General features: G+C 42.4%; 1 protein-coding gene across 1 annotated transcript in view; it reads left to right on the top strand.

Moving 5' to 3' along the window:
- The window catches only part of LOC128739495 (adenylate cyclase type 6), a 131191-nt gene that overhangs the window by 65517 nt on the left and 42791 nt on the right, over positions 1-22883 (top strand). Inside the window, exon 5 of the mRNA XM_053834989.1 lies at positions 21334-21499. Coding sequence (XP_053690964.1) covers positions 21334-21499 — 166 coding nt within the window. The remainder of the gene's footprint in view (positions 1-21333; positions 21500-22883) is intronic.

Raw genomic sequence — 22883 nt, 5'->3', positions numbered from 1 at the left:
ATAGATAGATAGATAGATAGATAGATAGATAGATAGATAGATAGATAGATAGATAGATAGATAGATAGATAGATAGATAGATAGATAGATAGATAGATAGATAGATAGATAGATAGATAGATCCCATGGGTTTAGTGTCAAATTGACGCTGACGGATGCGCTGATGCAGCATTCTGTTTGGGCCTTAAGAATTACAACAATATTAACGAAATTAGCGTGCATGGATTTGTGTAGGACGGTAGAGATAGTCGGGTAGCGGAAAATTTACCCGAAACCCGCACCCGTACCCGTACCCGCCTCGTACGGGTCGGGTTCGGGTATTGAAAAAAAAAAATAATTTGCGGGTTCGGTTCGGGTTCGGGTTCTTAATTTTTGATTTTGAAACCAGGTACGGGTCGGGTCGGGTATCTCTATTGACCTCATTTAACACTAAAGATTTCTACTGCTCATGCAAGTTTTCCCGGCTGCAGAATAACAACATCAATTTTAACGCAGGAGTTATTTTCATTTTTTGGATGACGGACATTAAAACAATTAGTCGACATTTTCTTCTTAGTCGCACAAAAAAACGTAGGAAATTTGGCTGCTAGAAATTCTTTAATGAAATAAGTAGATCTCAGCTTACTTTGATTGATCGCGTATGATAGTCAACAAACTAAAATATTAGGGTATTACTAATTTTGCATTGTGTGTCATAAAAAACGCTGATATTTTTAATAATTTGTGTTGGATAGGACGGAAATAGGCAATTATGACGAAGCAGCAACAAATCATACTTAAATTGCAAACTCTCCTGGAAGAATGTTACTAAATCTTAAAAATGCGAAGGTTTTAAAAATGTCTACGCATTGATGAGTAAAATATTTGGTATTAGCGGTGCAACATATTATATCAACACTCTAACTCTTTCTGAAAAAAATTGAAAAGCCTGGAGCTAATCCAGATTAACAGTTCACTCCGATTATCAAAATAAATGCATTGTTTGATTTATGACAAACCAGTTTGATTGGCATTGAAATTTCTCAACTGCCGCCTGAAGATAAACAATCAGTTGACACAAAAGTTAATTTATTTACCCTTTTCCGACGTCTCTTAAAAAAGGTTCGCGACGAAAGTCCGCTGTCCGGAAGTAATCCCGCAGTTGAGAATGGTAATAAAAATAACCACTGTTGTATTCTACAGCGCGCTGCGCCACGACGCGACGGTTCAATCACCAGCAGGAAATCGGTCAAACCGCAGAAAATATCCCTCCTTTGATGATTCTGAGCATTCTGAGCAAGCAGGTCCAATTGATTCCATTGCCGATCCATTGGTCTGTAAATTTTTGCATGTTCTGTCAACATCTTTGATGTTTTCAGAGTTTGTTTGGTTTGGAAAAACAAACATAAATTTAATGACATTCGGAAAAAGTGAAAGACAGCCCGAAATAAGCTTTGGAAAATATCAAATGGGTTAGGTACTTATTATCGTAATTGGATCTCGTGTTTTTTTTTCATTCATCGGAAGTTTTGTCCCATCTTTGTCCCGGTAGAATGAGACGCAAGTCGTTTGAAGATTTAAATGAATGGTAAGATTGATGAATTTAGGTTGATGAAGTTTTCAATTACAAGAAAGCTATTTGAAAATTCAGTCTACCAATAGAATTCAATGAATGTCATTTCGGAAAAGCAATCATCATCTTTCGGGCACTCAGTAAAAAGCTTAACTGCAATCGATCAACTGTCATTTCTCCAAAGGACGCCATTACTTTAATTGTTATTCCCTTCAATGCCCTTCTTCAAGCCAATTCCACATCAATAATTCATTCGCTACATCTAACCTCCGCAGATCAAACAAAACGGCGAACATTCGTTCCTCATCAAAGATTCAACAAACGACTAGCCCAACGCTGTTCGCACCTTTTTTTTCTCATTTTGAACCTACGATAAAGTAGCAGCTGCGAGCCAGCTGCGAGCTATCGGCCAGTTAGTAGCAGCACAGGCAATCCCTGTGGTCCATAACCGCGCTGTGCCGGCCGAGTTCTCCGGATCGGATAGAACTATACGAGCAGGGCGAAGCCAGCCTCCGTGTACCATCACGTTTCAACCTAATTCACTCGAATGAATCCATTACTATCCATTAGCACGGCGTGCCATTCTGGGTCGGGCTCCTCCGCTGGACGGCAGCACGCTTCCCGTCGGATGGGATTCGATGGGTGGGAGATGCCAGAGGTTTACTACTGATGGACCCACCAGGCAGCAGTAACGAACTGATTGTGTGCGATAAGATGAAATGGTAAACCGTAAGCTTATGGGAGATTTTTTTATTATCGTGCAAAATTGGCCGATATGTCTTTCAATTTTTTGTTTGCGGGTTATGGATCTATGATCTGAAAAAGTAGAACTAATCAGGATGGCAATGTTCTCAAATTGAAATTTTCGTGTTTTGCTCTTATCTATTTCGGAAAGCCGACACTGGTACAACACTAGTCTAACACAGCAGTCGTTGTAGGCTCGAATCTCGATTGGGATAGGCAGTAAGAGTCAACAGGATCGTAATAAACATTAGACTTAAATTAACTCTTGCGAATACATTGGATCCGGTTGTAGTTCCAGGATCTTCGGGAATGTAGTTGTCTCTATGAGCACCTCTGCCACTGTCTTTGCACTGTCGGCTGATTGGATATCGGGACGCAACCCTATGTTCGGCTATGTACCGCCTATCATAGTTATGCTCTTTCTGCCAGAGTACATCAGTCGTCATAGCCCTGTATGCAGTTGTACGGAACGAAGCCTCTACAACGTTAACCTTGGCAAGTGTTAGTGTGATTATCTTCTCGCGACCGCTGATGCGTGTTTCCAGTGACCCAAGCGTCCCCTCACACATCTACCTCTCCATCAATTCAGAACTGCTCGACTTTCCATACCACTCTAGGCAGCTCACCGCATCTCTACCGACCCCTAAGGCTATACCGGAATGCAACGAATTTGGCATTATGTTAGCCCTTGACCTCCCTACCGCAGTCAGGTCATTCCTGCCAGAGAACATTAATCGTCCCGGTTCTGCGTGTGGGTGTACGGAACGGGGCTCTCAAATGTCCAGACTGGACAAGTGCAATATTTCCTATATCCATAGCAGAGCTGCTGCAATCCGTCGCTGATTTACTATCAGAACGTGCGTGGACTGCGAACCAAAACTGATGACAGAGTCAAATTCCAATGTTGTCGTTTTAACGGAAACCTGGATTGACGAGAAGATTCACTCGCAACAGCTATTCGAGAGCGCATTTTCCGCTTTTGGAAGGAATCATTATCAGACGGTGGACGAGACATGCTACGCATTGGTTTGTGAAGTCCATAATTTGTTCTCGCAGGACCAATGCTGAGGAACGAATGGAACCGAAGATTGCGGCGACGTATGCTGATATCCAAGGTACTGAGCAGCGCAGAACAATCGATGTGTCGCAAGAGATCACCAATAAAGCACGCTTTTGCTATATTTCGTCTCTCCTCTAGTAGTTCCAAATTAATAAGCATGCATCTGCTTTATAGCTAGGCAGATTTAATGGAACCGTCCACCTGAGATGACGTAGAGCGAAGCGGATGAATTTTCGCTGAATAGCCTCAATGCGTTGAGTTTCATTATGGTAGTAAGGAGACCAGACGATGGACGCATATTCTAGGACAGGTCGCACAATCGAGCAATATAGAGTATTCAAGCAGTAGACATCCTTAAACTTCTTCGCAAAGCGAAATATAAAGCCCAGCTGCGAAGAGGCTTTTGACACGATGTAAGCGACGTGATCCTTAAAGGTTAGTTTAGTGTCGATTAGGATTCCCAAATCCTTGACTGTTGATTAGCGCTTTAACTGCACACCCTCTAAGGTCTAAGGCAAAGTTAAAGTGGAAAAGTGGTTGTCTTCGTCCAAAAGAGATTATCGAGCATTTGGATACGTTAAGCGACAGGCGGTTCATTTGGCACCATTCTGCGAAAACTTCCAGCTGTTTTTATACGAAAAGTGCATCTTGTGGTTGTTTTATAGTGTAGTATAGCTTTAAATCGTCGGCGTACGAGAGTTTCATGCAATTCAAAATGAAATTGACATCGTTCATATATAACAAGAATAAAAATGGCCCAAGATGACTCCCTTGTAGAACGCCGGACCAAGCGGAGATGAAATATGATCACCTATTTTAACAGACATACTCCGACCGCTTAGGTAAGATTGGAGCCAAAGAAGCAAATGTTCATTCATGCCCAGTTTATCAAATTTAGCTATCGCTATTTGATGATTCATAGTATCAAATGCTGCGGAAAAGTCTGTGTATATTGCGTCCACTTGATTGCAAGTCTCTATTTGGCGTATTACAAACGACGTGAAGCAGGTTAAGTTGGTTGACGTAGATCGTTTTGTCATAAATCCGTGCTGATCAGGCGAAATGTAATGTTTGTATCTTTGGACTAGCTCTTGAAGAATAATTAACTCGAACAGTTTAGAAGTGGCACTTAACGCAGTAATGCCTCAATAATTCGATATGATTCGCTTGCAACCTTTCTTAACAACAGGAAAAACATACTGTTTTTTGTTTCCAGCAGTTTGGGAATACGCCTGTAGCTAAGGATAAGTTAAATAATGTTGCAAAAGGTGTCGCAAGTGTCTCCATGCAGCGTTTCAGAATGACTGACGGGATACCGTCAGGGCCGTGTACCTTAGATGATTTTAAGGCTTTTCCAGCTGATATAAGCATGTCAGCGGAGATAACAAACGGCGATTCAGGGGCAGAAAGTCGGGGAACGTTTCCGGTAGCGACAATTACATCCTGCGGTTCGAGACGTTCATTAGTGAACACGTTACTAAACTGAGAACGAAACAAGTCTGCGATGTTAGCAATGGAGTCGGCTTCGAATAAGCCATTAGAGATAGTCGATGCTGCGAGATTGGCGTCATGATCGCGGAGGGCCTCGTCCCAATCAACAATTGTAAAAAATCATTCATGCCGTGGAAATTTGCCTTAGTGAAAACGTACGACAGGCTTTCAGAAGTGTCCCGAAAGTGTAGTTGTGAGCTAATCTTTAAATGCGCAAACAAAGGAGGATGATGCCTACAAAGCTTTACGAGCGGTGACGGAGCCTCCATAACCAAACAGTCTGCGCATAATTCATCGACAGCGAAACATAGATCAAGCGTGCGATGATTTTCGTTTACAATTCTACTCATCTGTTTGAGTCAGCGGTGCTATATGCATCGAGCAGTTTTTGCGGGGCTATTCCAACAGAGGACAGAAACGTGACTGAAAAGAAAGATCTGTAAGGGTTGCACTGTCAAGTAATCGCGCTTAAATTAAAATCATCAAAAATGATAACTTTATCTCGGGGCCCCAGTTGCGAAACAATCCAGTTGAGTGAATTAAAATGTTTTTCAATTAGAGTTTCATCGTTTACTCGATCAGGAGGAATATATACCACGCATAGATAGAGTTGAGAAAGAGAAGTTGGATTCCTACTGAGCCCAGGGGCACATGCGGCTCTAATGAAGTGGGAACGAGAATGGAGCGAAAAATCGTTGCCAGATTCAGAACACGGGTTAGGAATCTTAAAGCAATCCAGTGCTATACGCCAACAGATGCTGCCGACCTACAGGAGAAAGAGAGTTTTTACAGCCAGCTGAACAGCGTGGTTGAGAAAATTCCGAAGGGGAATATCCTAATCCACAGGGGCAACTTCAACGCGAAGATTGGCTCAAACAACGCGGACCTTGAACGCGTCATGGGGCGCCATGGCCTAGGAGAGATGAGCAAAAACGGGAAGATGTTTACAGAATTCTGTGGTAACAACGACATGGTCATTGGTGGATCGCTCTTCCCCCATAGACCAGTACATAAAGTCACGTAGGTTTCCCGCGATCAGCCGCATCAGCGCTGCATCAGCCGGAAATGGCGAAGGACCATCCATCCGACCATCATCTTGTTATCGCTGAGATACGTCTGCGCGTCGCACGTGTCCAACGACGGGAGGAGAAAGTTGGGTGCCGCTACGACGTCCGCCGATTGGAGAATCCTGAGGTGAAAAGGTCCTTTGTTGAACAACTTGAATCTCGAGCCTCGGAGTTGCCACCTGGTGGAACCGTCGAAGATCAATGGACCGGCATCAAGAACGCCTTCATCACGACCAGTGATGAAACCCTCGGCAAAGCGCGCAGCGGGCGGAGGGAGTGGATTTCGGATGAAACTTGGAGGAAGATCGACGAGCGGAGAGAGGCGAAAGCCGGCATTGAGCGAGCGCGAACCAGATCGACTAAGACAGCAGCCCGTCAAAGATATGCCGAACTGGAGAGGGCTGTTAAACGTGCTTGTAGGCGGGACAAGAGAGCCTGGACTAACTCCCTAGCCGAACAAGGAGAAACCGCCGCCGCCAATGGTGATATCCGTTTGTTGTACGATATTTCTCGCCGCCTTAGTGGTGCCAGGATGAATACAAAGATGCCGCTAAAGGACAGAGCTGGTCAGCTATTGACTGACCGTACAGAACAGCTTAAGCGATGGACTGAACATTTTGAACAACTCTTCCGAGTTTCAAATGTCAGAGAGTAACAAAACCAGCAGCGTATGACACCTACAGTTCGTGGAATTAATCGCGTCAACTTGGAGGCGCCATCGTTGGATGAAGTTGTAGCAAGAGTATGAAATCCAAAAGAGCGCCAGGCACAGACTGTATTTCAGCCGAAATGCTCAATGCTGACCCATCTTTATCAGCCCAGATGATGCATCAGCTTTTCAGCAATATATGGGAAACCGCAACTTTTCCGGCGGACTGGATGCAGGGCATATTGGTCAAAATCCCTAAAAAAGGAGACCTAACTGAATGCGATAACTCGCGTGGTATCACGTTGCTCTGTATTACTCTCAAAGTACTCTGTAAGGTAATCCTCAACCGGATCCAGGAGAAGATCGTCGCTATTCTCCGGCGGCAGCAAGCTGGATTCCGTGCTGGCCGATCATGTGTAGACCATATCACAACGCTCCGCATTATATTGGAGCAGATCAACGAATTCCAGGACTCTCTTCCGCTGGTGTTCATTGACTTCGAAAAGGCGTTCGACCGACTCAACCACGAAAACATCTGGGGCGCACTTAGGCGTAGAAGAGTTCCAGATAAGCTAGTCCATCTCTTCGAGGCTCAGTACGAGGCGTTCTCATGCAAGGTTTTGCACGACGGCGTCTTGTCTGACCCCATAAGGGTTACTGCTGGCGTGAAACTGGGCTGCATTTTATCACCGCTTCTGTTTCTCATCGTTATGGATGAGATATTAGTTGGAGCAATTGACAGTAGACCAAATCGAGGATTGCCTTGGAATCCTCTAACGAGGGAGCAGCTAAATGACCTCGATCTAGCCGACAACATTGTCTTGCTCGCACAACGCCGAAGCGATATGCAGAGCAAGTTAGATGACTTCTCCGAGAGCTCCCAGGCAGCACACGGATCAGGAAGGCCAGGGGCGCCTTTGCAGGTCTGCGAAACATTTGGCGCTCAAAGCAGATCACTCTACGTACCAAAACCCGAATCTTTAATTCAAACGTTAAATCCGTACTGCTGCATGCCTGCGAAATGTGGTGCGTCTCAGCGGAGACAACGCAAAAACTGCAGGTATTCATTAACCGGTGCCTGCGATACATCATTCGTGCCTTGTGGCCTGATAACTGGATATCCAATGAGGAACTCCATCGTCGGTGTCATCAACGGCCGATAGCCACAGAAATTCGTGAACGTAGGTGGAAGTGGATCGGACAAACCTTGAGGAAAGGAGCGAACGAGGTTTGCAGAGCAGCACTCGACTGGAATCCACAAGGACAGCGTAGAAGAGGCAGACCCAGAGGCTCATGGCGACGGAGCTTAGCCAACGATATCCGGGCTGTAGACGAGAACCTGTCCTGGCGACAGGTAAAAGCCATGGCGGGTAACCGTCAGCAGTGGAGATTTCTGATTCCATCCCGTTGTTCTGCCAGACCGGCGGACATGGACACATAAGTAAGTAAGTAAGCATAGATAAGGTGTTCCGTCAGCAGTAGTAATCGCGACCCATAATTGTTCAACCGCTGAGCAATCTGGAGGATTAACCGTATGAGATTTGAAACTTGAACGAACAGCTAACAATATACCACCTCCTGTGCGTTTGAAACTATTTAAAGATGACCGGTCCTGTCGATATGCGGAGTAGGAGTCATTGAACAGCTGGTTCGTCAACGTGTTCTCGTTCAACCACGTTTCAGTGAAAGTGTAGACATCATAGCAGGCGTCGCTGAGAGCTGACTGGTACTCGGCTAGGGTACTCTTTATTCCGTCAACGTTTTGATAATAAATCAGGACATTCGACGTGGCTGGTGGGGCGTTGCTTGCTAGGGATGCCATCCTAGGAATGGAAAATTCATCAGAGCGATGGTTTCCGATACTGTTAGAATACTTGCCATGGAGAGCAGCTTGGAAAACCCCTTCGCCAGCATTAGACTCAGGGCCGGGACGACTTGGATGGCAGGAACGAGACAATTGCGATTGCGATTCGGAGACTACGGCTGGCTCGACTGAGCTAGGCGGATCAGGGGTTTCCATAATGCGTTGTGATAGGCGTCCCGGATCGAATGACGATAAGCTTAACTGACTTGAAGTATGATGCAGAGGCGAGGCGCAGGAGACGCGAAAAGGAAGTGGAAGTTCGCGATAACGTGAGTACTTGCCTGTGAGACCAGATTAGAGGACCTCTACTGCAGACTTTATCAGAGAATTGCCAAGTCTGTTCGCTTTCATGGGGTTTTTCAAGTGAATTTTGTCTTATTTGATTAACAGTTTTGAAGTATGAATGAAGAACCCTTGACCCCAGCTATAAAATTGTATTATCAATAATGTATTATAATTTATCAACATGTATTATAATTAATCTTATAAAAGGTTTTTAAGGATACTTGATTCATGATTCATTCAAACCGAATTTCATGAATTTGATCATTCAGCATTCCGAATTATTCGAACACACGATAAGAACACTAGGAGTTATCATAATAGAATCAACATGTCGTTTGTAATTACATTGGTTTGACTTTCCTTAGAAATTTAACCTGAACCTAATCTATATTGGTTGGTAAGGTAATAAGCTATTTACATTTAGCATTTGAAATTCCTCTTATCCGAAGCTTAAAACGAAAATTTCGCATAACAACGTTCTCCGTTGCTTCGTTGTAGCGACGATATCACACTGAAAAACCAACTTTCCGTAAATCGCCCATCCATCCCGTCCCACCCGCTGTCCATGATGTCTGTTTATTGAACAACTCTTCAACAATCGAGAACAGCCATTTGAACTGAAGAGCGCAGAGATTCATTTATCCATTCATCCTATTCAGCCATCTCATCGCCATTGTCCCGATTTCACCGCTCGGCTTTCCCCCGGGAGAGAGAGAGAGTAGATAAGCCAGCTGAGCTCCAGCTAGATAGACACTGAATCCGTCGAGTCTGCATCGGCTGCTGCCGGTCGGGAGTACTTTTTCCACTAACGGTACCTTCCCACCCGCATCATGTCGATTCGATTCGAGCCTGGATCAGATGGTAGAAAAACGGGGGAATACATGCCGCAGGGGTTCTACGTCCTTACCGAGTGCGCGTTTTGCGACGAACAGGACACAGCTTCAATCCACCGAACAGTGAACTTTTGGTTGGCTGTGCAACAGATTTTTCGGACGGTACGTTTGGTACTTTTCTTTAATAGGAAACGAGAAAATTCCCGTTCAATTAATATTAATTATCAAGGGTACTTGTTGGGTTTTAAAGTTTGAAAAGTAAGTATACATCGTAATATGAACTGCTTCTTGAACACTTCGAAAGCAATTGCAAACTAAAGTCGCAATTCGGAATTGCTGATGCTGTTAAAGCCATTCAACATTCAACAAGTTGAGGATTCATTTTCCCGTATCCTCTCCGTAGTATAGGTACTGACTGCTGGGGAGTGTTTTAGGGTGGCTCACATGGCATCGGGACAATTCAATTAACCTGGTCGAAAGGGAAGAAAACATTTTCAAATTTACAATAAAATAAAGGTGATTTGATTCTATTTGTTCGATGTTACAGTGAAGAACCCATTAGCCAGAGGAAAGATCATTTGTGAAATATTCATTATGCACCCTAGAACTCGAGGACTTCCTTTAAATTATTTGATGTTTCCCCTTTCGAAATATTGGAAAAAAAATCTGGTTGGTGTGTCATTGCATGGTCTCTGAACGAGACCGGAGAAATGACAGGATAGTTCACCTCGTGGGCGCCACCATTTGGACCGCCCGGACAATTCCATGGGACTTTATTTGAACGATGTACAACCACGGCTGGCTGGTGTGGCATTCAATATTGGATGCCTCTGTCCGACTATGCCGTCCTTTGATTGAACCGCTATCCTGATGGGTCTGCAATATCGCGAGGCAGTTCGATATCGGGATCGGGACAACCTCACACTCGACTGACTGTACAAAGCACGAAGATTAAATCGATTCAATGAGTTGGAAACCACTTTGACTTGTGATTTTATACCGCTCTTGGTTGAAGTATTAAATTTTAAATGTACTTTATCGTGGCTCTTTCATCAGTCTCTCAAAAAAAGATACTTAAAGTACAATGAAAAGCGCTGTCCCCAGCAGTGCAAAGTTTCACTTTAAATATTGACTTGAATGTGCTTGCGGCTTGTTCAACTCGGTAGGTATCACAAATAGCTCACATACCGACTCAAAGAGCAAGGAAGTACTTCCCATTCAATAGGACTCTTTTGAAGTTTTTACTTCAATTCTTCGAATCTACAATCTCGACGTCAAAGACAAAAAGAAAAACCGACGACATTCATCGTTCTTCGAAATAGAAACTCTCTCCTAGCAAAAAGTAAATACAGCAAACATCTGTCACAGTTTATGATTCGAAACATTTCACATTATGAGAAAATTGGCAGAGCAAAAAACCGAAACTTTTGCACGTCGGAACTGACCAGAGCAAAGTTGAAACTCTCCGTATTGATGGGAAACTTTATCCTTTTATTATGGGCCTCAGGGGAATGTACTCCGTCGAGGAAGAAGACGAAGGCAAGATTAGTTCCCCCACTGCCGCCCCCGAAGACCTTTTGAACTGTTACACCCGGATGAGAAATGAAACAGAACGCTTCTCAGGTGCCGGACTTGGCTTTGAAGAGTGTTTGCTTTGTTCGAGAACTTGACACCAGCTGCCCGGAAGACCATTATTTTGCACCGGAAACATGATTTCTTTCCCATCCATGCCACCTGGCGTCGCGCAGGGATGAAAGTGATCATCTTACCCAACCCAGCCGGTTTCCAACGAACACGAACGAACGAAGGCGAGCAAGAAAATCAACTATCGATTGCTCTACTATGCAAACTATCCAATCCAAGCCGAAGGACAGAGCCGGGACACAAAGATTGCTCTGGTCAAAAACTGTGCACTTCTCAGTTGGTTGGTATCGTCTTTCAGCAGTCGGACCTGCCGGCTGGGTGGGATGTTTAATTTATTAAATGTAGCCAAAAGGGAGACGCAAAATGGTGCAACTCAGCCTCGATTGGGTTGGTCAGAAGCAAAAACGCTTTTTCGAAGACTATAAAATAGGAAAAGTGAGGTCGAATTAAAAAAAATGAATTCGTTCTGTATGTAATGAATTAGCAAAAAAAGCCAAGAAAGCTCAAATTGCGACATGGGGAACCAAAAAGGTCAGATCTCAATCTTAAACCATACTCTATACAGCCCTGTCGGTTGGAATTGCATGGGACCTAAAAGCTGCTGAATAGCTTATAAGTAACTGGTGCTCCGATGGCAAATATTCGAAAAATCAACAACTTAACTGGTCCAGCAGGGTGATAATCTGCCTCCTGGGATAGAAAAGAGCTTTTTCTCATTGATCCTAGCTCGACAGAGGTGTATCTACAAGTTTTCGAAGGCCATTATTGCCATTGCCACATTGGCCGAGAATCAGCGAGAATGTTTGTGTAATTATTTATTCTTTAAAATAGATATATAGTAAAATACATACAGTGTCCAATGAACACAAAAAGATTATGGAGGTCTATGGCTAGGGGAAAGGATGAGGGCTTTACGTAGGACTATGAATATCAAAACATTTATAAACATTTGTTAAATGAAGTGAAATTTAAGTATCCTAAATGTCTGTACTCTGTATATCATTTTTGTTAGTTTCGTGGAGTTTGTAGTTTCACTAAAAGTTTAACTTTTAGGCCACAATTACACGTCTTGTAGTCATTGGTAATGATTTCACATTTGCACATTTGGCTTGAAACTAGTTGTGATTGTGCTTAAGGAGTTTGTTTACAACTACGGCTAAACCGAAAAAATGAACAACTATTCTGGATTATCATTTACAACTCTGATTCGCATTCTTCAATTTCCACGAAATTGTTGATAGCACCATTCATTGTGTAAGATTGATTTGAAGTATAATTGTCTTACAACAAACATGTGGACAGCCAGATAAAATATTAATTAGCTAACGTCCTCTGCACCTTACTAGTTCCTTTCGACACTCTATGTTACAGTTATTTGCATATTTGACAGAAATTCAAGGTTTCAAGGTCAAATTTCGGTAAACACGGAAGGCAAGCGGGCAGCATGGATGCCAAGTGGGGACAGACTGCAGTGATAGCTGCCAGTAAAAACTTTTCGGTGCAGTATATAGTGAATCGATGCCGATAACCTGCAAGCCTGTTGCCATCAGGGGTGTGAAACTGTCAGAATTTGGCGTACTGAATCCATGGATGGTGTCAATTCCGAAGTAGCCTATATATCAAAAATAGCAGCTAGTGATAGTAAAATTATAGCTAACAATAGGCAGTGTTTAACTACTTTCTGATTAGTTTCATTTGTATTGAGACGAATCAAACAGTAAGTAGGAACCAAAACCAATGACAGGGACATGGACAATGTATGATCATTTGACACCACTCCTCTGGTTGCCATTTATGCCAAAAGGGAAAGAGATCCGACTGGCACGTCATATTTGCGATGAACGTGCTTTGGCTTTGGCTGAAAAAAATTCAATTTTATCTTCAATTCTTACTTGATGTTGAAGGCCACCAAAGTCAACTGATGAATGATATTCACATTTAGCGTGAAACGTTTACTAGGAGCTCGAATATCATGATTATTATGTGCCTTCTGGGACGGCATTTTTGCTAATTCACTCAGCAATAAGGAACAAACAAAGGTCTGAACCGTAGTGCACGTGTTCACTGTTTTAGTACAGGGTGCTCCACCTTTTATGTCGGTATGTAAACGCTGTATAACTTTCACATTTACCAACCGATTTCTTTCATTAGGCATGTTTTGGAAACGCCATTTCAGTACAATTTTCGCCATGTATCGCTTCACACCGAAAGAACGCGCTGAAACAGTGACACTTTACATCGAAAATAGTTGACGCTGAGCCTAATTTTTGGAATACAATTTTGATGACTGCCGAGGCCAATTTCAACCTCTCTGGAGGTGTTAATAAGCAAAATTGCCGCATTTGGGGAACAGAGAATCCTCACGAGATTCTCTCGTGTATGACCAGATGACCGGAAAATAATTGTGTGGGCCGGGATTTGCGCCAAAACCATCATTGGTCCATATTTTTTCAAAGAAAATGAAACTGTCGATGGAAATCGATATCAGTAGATGTTGGCTCATTATGTCTGCCCACGAATGCGCGAAAAAGGTCTAGAAAGTTACAGGTTTCAACAGGACGGTGCACCATGCCACACTACGAATTCAACAATTCAATTTCTGCAACGAAAATTTCCGGGACGTCTGGTGTCAAAAAGAGGCGATATTGACTGGCCACCCAGATCACCTGAGTTAACCCCCCCGGACTTCTTTTTGTGAGGTTAACTGAAAAGCAAGGTTTACGCCAACCAGCCACAAACTATTGACGAGCTCAAGGCAAATATTCGTACGGAAATCGACGCTATAACACCCGAGATGCTCAAAAAGGTAATGGAAAACGTGGAAAAAAGGAGTCAATTTGTAATTTCTAATAAAAGTGGTCACTTAATTGGTATTGTTTTCAAAAACTAAACCAAGAAAATTCTAAGGAACCAAACTAAATAAAAATGCATTATTAATAGAAATTGGTTGTTTTTTCTTAAAGTTATTCAATGTTTTCAAACCGACATAAAAGGGGGAGCACCCTGTAAATGCTGTAAATGTAAATGTAAATGCGATAATGCTCACATAGGCCTACGGTACCCTTTCGTACAACCCTTAGGGCTGTATACCTAGTAGTTTTTATACTGCCTGACATTTTGCCCTTTTTCAAAGGAAACTGCAATTGGTATTTATTGTAAACTAGCTGAGCCCGATCTTGCTCGGGCGCCTTTGTGTCACAGCCACTTGTACATCAGTTATTGTAACCGAAATGCTTATAATGCAAAAATATAACGCTTGTTCCTCTTTTGGACGTTCCTCCCCATTTGTCAGCTCTCCCTCTTTTATCTACCCGGCCACTTACACATCTGTTTTCTTTACGAAAATCCCTATAAAACCCTATAAAGAAAGAGAAACAAAGACATTTATCTTATTTGCACCTTCCGCTAACAATGGCCACCCCACCCATAGGTAATGAATAGTTTTGTTACTGTACTTTTCAAAAAAAAAGTAGAAGGTGCAACAGTGTTTCTTCCATGGATACAAAACACCTGTCATTCCTTTCATCTCACTTCAAGACAAAACTTGTTTGTAAACAATGTTTTTAGTTTCACCACCAGGAGCAAAGCACAAATTATTGGCCGAGCCCACACTGGAACATGCCACATAAAGTTGACCATGGGAAGAACATGGTGTTCTCAGATCAACTCCACACTGTTTGATTGATTGCCCCTGTGACTCAAATAGAGTCGGCCAGCAACACTTAGCACTAATGGTCGAACACTTTTTATACGGGTCACTTTGATTCGACGCATAATTACACTTGACAAATCTACAGCTGCGAGCATTACCGTTTAGTGTTTCGTGTTTTATTTTTTTTCTCTGTTGTACGGATAAATTGTAACAGTCATGTGGGTGTTATCCTCCCCCCCCCTTCATGTCAACAACCTCCTGTCATCAGCTCCCTCTTTTGTCCCAGCGTCACTTAAGGAACAATCGTCCATACATTTCGGAGTCTTCCCCCTGTTACCCCCTCTTTCGTCAATCCCTTCAATTCTGATTCCCTTATATCAAGGAACATGTATGAAAGTTTGATAAAGAACAGTCAAGGCGTTTCGGAGTTATCGTCTCCCCCCTATTAGTCCCATCCCCTTTGTCAACCCCCGTGCTGATTCCCTGATGTCAAGGAACATGTGTGCCAAGTTTGATATAAAACGGTCAAGGCGTTTCGGAGTTATGGCCTCCCACCTATTTAGGGACCATCCCCCTGTCAGAGAACCTCCCTCGGTCGCTGTCAGAGAACCCCCCAGTGCTAATTCTCTTATGTCAAGGTACATGTGTGCCAAGTTTGATGAATAACCGTCCGGGCATTTCGGAGTTATGGCCTCCCCCTGTTACGAACCCCCCCTTTTGTCAATCCACCAGTGTTGATTCTCTTATATCAAGGAACATGTGTGCCAAGTTTGGTGGAGATCGGTCAAGGCGTTCTGGAGTTATAGTGGAACATACAAACATACTTACGCTCGCTTTTATATATATAGATAACAATAAAACGTTAATATATTAAAACATTGAACCATATTTTGGCTTTAACTCGCTATTGTCATGCTTTCTTGTCTAACCGTTTATTACCAACAGACGGTAGTTTGAAATTTATCGGCTTCAAATGGATTGGTTTGGTGGTAGAATACAGTCAGTCAACAATCGACAATGGGTCACACACAATTATGGGCCAAGTTCACTTTAACTACCGATGTATGCACTTTATACTAATTGATTGACAAAATTGTTATTCATAAGTAGCCCTAATAGTTTGGTCAATTATTAGGTGATATTTAAACGGAAATTAGCAGCTAAAGCTAAAATGACCCACAATTGTATGTGTCCCATGATTGTGGACTGACTATATATACCTAAACCTTTTGATCATAGTGCACAATTGTATTACTTTTAAAGATGGGGCGCAAAAATCGATTAACTACGTTGTTTACTTTCAGGACAAATTGGACTAGATTAAATGGGGGTAAAAAAGGGGGGTTTTGCACAATACACTCTAGCATACTTCCCAAACACAGATATTAAATTGGTATACACACTCAAAACTAAATACCGAATTCGGTCATTTTTACCGAAATTTAAACAGTTGAACTTCCGGTAAACAGTTTGGCAATTCTAGAAATTACCAAACCACTGTAAAATTATTAAACCAATAGTTCGGTAGTTTTTACTGAAAACACTGTAAACCGAACCGAAAATTTACAAAAATGACTGCGAATTTTACCGAAATAAACTGTTGAAAATGGTAAAAAGTTACCACAATTCTGTAAAAAATAGCAAGAAAATTGTGTTTTTTGTCCGGAATTTTTTTTTAGAATTACGATTTTCGGTTAGCTAAAATATTTACTAATTTTTGCAATAGAATTATATTTTTTAACATGGATTTAAAATAGTGATATTAATTGCGCTTTTTAACAAAGAATGTAATGCTCAAGTGTAACCGGAAGAATGTAATGGCCTAAGCCTAATGCAAACCCTGCTCAAATTTTGTGGCTGTAGTAGACAACGAGTCAATGTTAAGGATTGCTCCGAAAAAAAAAATTATTAAACATCTTGACGGCCAGCAGTGGCTCAATCAGCAATACAGCAATCAGCTGGAGAAGTACCTGGAACGCTGTTACTAAATTTCTGATAGGAATGCGTATATCTTCCCAGTACACAGCACACTGGCTCATATCCTCCAGAGCGGGTACCTGGGTATATTCTATGTAGGGGATTTTGGGCCCGGGAGAGATTCTTATGATGGTTCGAGACCCCTCCCCCTCTGAAATATAACCGAAGTCACACATTAGTAAACGAAAATATTTTTTAACAAAACTCATATCGATACACTCGCCAGTCCTATTAAATTTTCATTCAAATTCTAGTTCAAATTTTAGACGATATTTCAATTAGGGCCTTAAATTGAATTTGAATTTTACTCTGGAAAGTCGGAAAAATCGAATTTTATTTTTTTGCATTTTCGAGACGCTTATACCTTCAGAAATGTCATATTAAAAGGATTTTTTGATATCTGATCTCGTATCTGATACTCGAATACTTACGGAAAATATTGTGGAATCACCTCAAGGGAAGTTCATTGCGGTACGAAACTTTGAACGCGCTTTTCCCGAAACCATGTTGCTTTAGCTGGCGGTACGTGTATCTCTGAATCTAGTCGACCGATTTGGCTCTAAATTGTTACGTAGCCGGTTTTTGATATCTCTATTTTTCAATTTTTTATGAGTACTTAATTGACGATTTTTGGTAGAAATACACCTTTCTTTTGGAAAAATAGCCGCATTTTGGTAATTTTTCGAATTTCCAAAAACCACTACGTAACAATTTTGGTATTGAGCTTCAAAATCATCCTTGCAATCCGTTCTACGATACTCCGTTGGTTCCCGGCACGTACCGTTAGCAAGGAACTATTTTCTAGAGGGCATTCACGCGCCCGCCTGCCACCAGTGTAATTATCACTATTCTGGTATTCAAAAAATACAAAATATATCTTCAAATATACCTTAACCAATAACCAAAATACTCCAACATTTAACTACAATTCTAGCAACTGAAAAAAATTTACAAAAATTTATTATTTTTCGGTCTTCCAGAGTAGGGTCCCCCCTTAAACTAGTAATTAGACTTGAAATCTCGGATCGCAAATGAAATTGGAATTGCATTAGACATAAAATTGGACTTAAAATGGGACATACAATTAGACATGTGGTTCGCTGGTACTTGTACCTTTGAACTATAGAGGCGCTGGACGAAAGGAGACTGCAAAACCCACTTATTAAGATAGCGACGCGTCTGGTTGGGTTTGCGATACAATTTGTGCCTCTTCCTCCGTCTACTGTAGATAACCACTGATCGAGAAATAAATCTAATTGGTTTTTACTGGCAGGACGACGAAACTATGCAGGCCCTTACGACTTGCAAGGTACTACACGTGACGTTGTTCGTCTGTCAGCGTGTTAGCCGCGATTCTCAGCGCAAGTTTTCGGGGGAAAGACCCCGTTCCTATGAAATAGACTAATCTCATGTTTTTAGTCTTGGCCTTGAAATGCGGTCATATATATAATTAATATTTTTTTTTTAAACGGTGGTTGGGCTTGAAAATGCACCTGATTTAAATTGGCCTTAAAATGGGGTGTTAAATTAGACTTGAAAACAAACTTGTGTTAAAATGGACTTAAATTGGATTTGAAATTAAAGTTGAAAATCTATATTTACGTAATTATTTTACAGTCAGTCCACAATCATGGGTCACAATTAATGCGTGAATATTATACTAATTGATTGATAAAATTGACAAACAACAACAGCGTATCGGCTCCCGATCTCGAAGAGATCCGGCGAGAATTCGGTCTGCTGAAGAATAATAGAGCCGCCGGAAAGGACCGACTCCCGGCAGAACTGTGATTTTGTTGCGTCGTCTATCCCCAATAGCAAGAGATTTCGTAGGGCAATATCAGGCGGGCTTTTTGGGGGCCCATGCTACTGCGAATTAAATTTTTACTCTCCGACAAATCCTCCAGAAATGTCGAGAATACAACGTGCCCACACATAATATTTTCGTGGATTTCAGAGCAGCATACGATACCGTTGAACGCGAACAGCTATCGCGGGTAATGCACGGGTTCGGTTTCCCGGACAAACTGACGCGGCTGATCAAAGCTACTCTGGAAAGAGTGATGTGCTACGTGCGCGTTTCGGCGAATAGCGCAGAGGGTTGCGGCAAGGGGATGGACTGTCTAGTATGTTATTCAATATCGCTATTGAAGGTGTGATCCGGCGAGCGAGTATCGAAACGAGAGGAACGATCTTCAGCAAGAGTAGCCAACTCCTAGCCTTTGCAGACGAACTCGACATCATTACTAGCAACCGTGGGACGGCGGAACAAATCTACGTCAGACTAAAAACGGAGGCTAGGAGGATAGGGTTACAAATTAATGCGTCGAAAACCAAATATATGGTAGGAAGAGGCTCCCGAGAAAGTAACATTTGCTTCCCACGCGGACAGTAACTATTGACGGCGATGAACTGGAAGTGGTTGATGAGTTCGTATATTTGGAATCTCTGGTCACCGCCGACAATAATACGAATAAGGAGATTCAACGACGCATTCAAGCTGGAAATCGAGCCTACTCTTCCCTCCGCAGGACGTTTCGATATAGGAGCATACGCCGCCGCACAAAGCTGATAAGCTAATAAGACCGGTAGTTCTCTACGGACTTGAGACGGTAGCTTTGCTTGCGGAAGACATACGTGCCTTTGCCGTTTTTGACCGAGAGGTGTTGCGGACTATTTTTGACGGAGTACAAACGGAAAGCGGAGAGTGGCGGAGACGTATGAATCACGAGCTACAGGCACTGCTTGGAGAGATTCCCTTCGTACACCTGGCAAAAGTTGGAAGACTAGGCTGGGCCGGCCACGTCGCAAGGATGCCGGACGACTGTGTAGTGAAATCCGTTCTCTTCAAAAACCTCACCGGAACCAGGACTAGAGGGGTTCAACGTGCACGATAGCTTGACCCGGTTGAAGCCGACTTGCGTGTGTCGAGACGCGCAACGAACTGGCGATGAGTAGCCCAGGACCGAGTACAATGGAGAGGAATTCTTGATACGGCAAGAGCCACTCCGGCTCTCGGCTGAATAAGTAAGTAAGTAAGTGATAAAATTGTTACTTATAAGTATCACTAACAATTTGATTAATCATTAGATGATATTTAAACGGAAATTAGCAGCTAAAGCTAAAATGACTCACAATTGTATGTGACTCATGATTGGGCACGCCAGTGATAGTCATTGTATATGACCAATTTGAGGTGGTTCACGAGGCTTTTAATTTTTCGATTTATTTTGTCTTTCTTTGCAACAAGACAGGAGGCAGGAAAGACAGACAGACGAAGAGACAGAAATCCTCCAAAAATCTTAAAATGCTGATATACCTATTAATTTGGTTACAATTAAAGAACAAGTTACCATCAGTTTGCTAAATAACTAAATTCAATTTAAATTATTTCACGAAACGAAATCTCTTTCCGTGTCGGTTGTCCCGGCGTTGGCACCCGGCGGTGGCATCATCCATCCATGCGAGAAAGGGTGGAAAGGGAAAACTCGCATTCCTCGTGCCGTTCGGTTGTTATTAGCTTTCGCTTATCTGCTACACAGGAATGTTGTCTCATCGTTGGACTAGTCGTTTGCCAATGCAAACACGTTTTCGAGCGCATCCAAAGATGTCGACAAAGCAGCAACGTCGTCAGCGTGCAGTGCTGCGGCACGTTATTTAGAATAGAACGATGTCTCCTACATCCATCGTGGTCTCTTCCCGATCATCATCATCATCGGTGAGTTACATGAAAGTCGGTTTCCGACTCCGGCCATCAGAAGGACTTCTTGTCTACACTTATTTTTAGAATTGCAACTGCCGAGGAAGGGTGAAGCAGGAAATTCTTCATTTGAAAGCAGCAGATTTCGAACGACAATTGCATGCTGATGTTGAAACAGATGGAAATAGGAACGAACGGTGGCAGTCCTGTTGCGTAACGTAACGTAGTGGGACGTAATTGTTATGTTCGTTCGACTTGTTCCAGTTTTTTTTCTCTTTGCTTTACAATCGTGAGGAATCCACACAAATACGCATGGAAATCCGTCGTTGAAGAATGCTGGGTAGATTCTTCTGTAGAACATCGGTTGAAGAATGGTTCTTGGTTTTGGAATGAGGTTTTACTCTCAGCTCAATGCAGAGGATGTGGGACTGCTGTTGAATGTAACGTTTCAATTATCAGCGGTGCTCTACTTTGGAGTTTGCATTGTTTTATTCCCGTGCGGAAATTATTCCGCTTAAATCCTAGCTTTAGTGAATTGCTGCTACCAGCTTTAAACAATATTTTTTAAAACTAGATTTGATTAGGCGTTGTAATTGATTTCAAAGTGTCATTTCCCGTCCATTACAATGGATGGATCGATCAGCAATTACCTCAATTAGTTTAGTCCTGCATGTCGAAACCAAATAGTTAATTACTTCGCTGATATAAATCAAAGGGAACAGAACGTGCGATTTCTGCCACCTGACTTCCGTGCTGACATATAATATACACGTGAGCTTTCATGTCGTTTTTCTCTCTCTATTTTGTTGAACCAGGTGGAGATGCTGTATCAGCGCTACTTCCTTCGGATGAACCAGAGCAATGCAGTGCACATCGTGTGGCTCCTGTTAGGATTAATTTTCATTTTAGCGTTAATACATCTGGTGTTTACCTTCATCCTGCAGCAGTCACTGGAGAGTTGCCACGGGTTCGATGGAATCGGTAAGTTGCATCTTCTAGCTCTCTCTGTCTTTCGCTCTTTCACTCTACATTACAGAACACAACGAAACCAGATTGATAAATAATAAGAAAAAAAACCGTGTGGCGTTTGCTTGCTTGCACAGGTAGAAAATGAGAAAAAATACGTTTTGATTATGTTATTAGTTTAGCACCAACTTTGCGTTAATGTTGGTTTATTTTCTTCGCTCCTAGCGTTGCTGTCAGTTCCTTTCTTCTGTCTGGTCGCTACTCTGAAATGGAACGCTGCGATGAACATTGTGTCTCGTGGATTTCTCGGTGCGACAGTTTAGCCACTGTTTTTCCCATCACCTTACACCGATCGGGGCGGATTGCCTGTTGGGTTTGGCTGTTGGGTTGGGAAAATCCAAGAAGGGGGGACAAACTCATCTGCACGTCAGCGCACGAGAGCTGGATTCAGTTTCAGGAAACCGCTCTCTTCCACACTCGAGCCGGCGGCAATTACCGAGCGGTGGTTCAGACTTTGAGCACATTGTTTGAATATTAGTTTTGTCATACTTTATTCTGTTTCACAAACTTTTCCTGTTGTTTGCTTTGCTCTCGCAAACTAGCAGGTGTTTCTGTTATCCTAAGGACAGCAACGGTAAACGGTTGGTAGGTACTCCGTGAGCTGTTGGAATTTTCATGAGTACAATTCCATGGAGTCGAATTAGAATGTCTGCTGGAGGCAGCGCTGAAAGCGTTCAGTAGATTGCCGCCAGCCCAGCGCGAATCTGTGCTAGTTTTAAATCGCTCCCTATCCGGGGGCTGCCGGCTAGCGATGGCATTTTATTCAAACAAAAACTATTCTTGTCAGTACGCCTCTGGGAAACAGTACGCCTGTACCGGATCTAGTTTTGTCTGTTAAAAATATTTACTGTTCGAGCAGCATACATGCACGAGGAAATAAGTGTGTAGGTTGAACGGTAACGGTATTGTAGATTGCTATTCTGAGATGCCTGTAATACGAACCTCAGTTAAATAGAAGAATTTAATTAAATGTTGTATTGAAATCCGCGCTTTATGTCGTCTGCTGCTGCAGATATGCGTTGACGAATAGACCATTCCTAAATTATAATTTTATAATTTCCTTCCTAAAATTCCTTTCTATTTGAGCCCTCATTTTCATTGTTCCAACAAGTTCGGATTAAAGCGGTCATACGCCTGTATAAAGGCAATTGCTGTGCCACACATTTTGAAGTGAAAACATCGATTACCATCAATTTCGTAGATAGATTGAATATAGTTGTTTATTGTTTTGCAAATAACCAACTCCCTTGTAAATTACTTTTACCATTTCCCTTTGCAGCATATTATTTTCGTTCTCCCTTCTTTATTATCATATTAGTATCTTCTTTTCTTTTTCAAA

The sequence above is a fragment of the Sabethes cyaneus genome, chromosome 3 (genome assembly GCF_943734655.1).
Source record: "Sabethes cyaneus chromosome 3, idSabCyanKW18_F2, whole genome shotgun sequence".
Classification (NCBI taxonomy): domain Eukaryota; kingdom Metazoa; phylum Arthropoda; class Insecta; order Diptera; family Culicidae; genus Sabethes; species Sabethes cyaneus.
The sequence above is the reverse complement of the archived record's forward strand: the minus strand, read 5'-3'. Positions and strand labels throughout refer to the sequence as shown.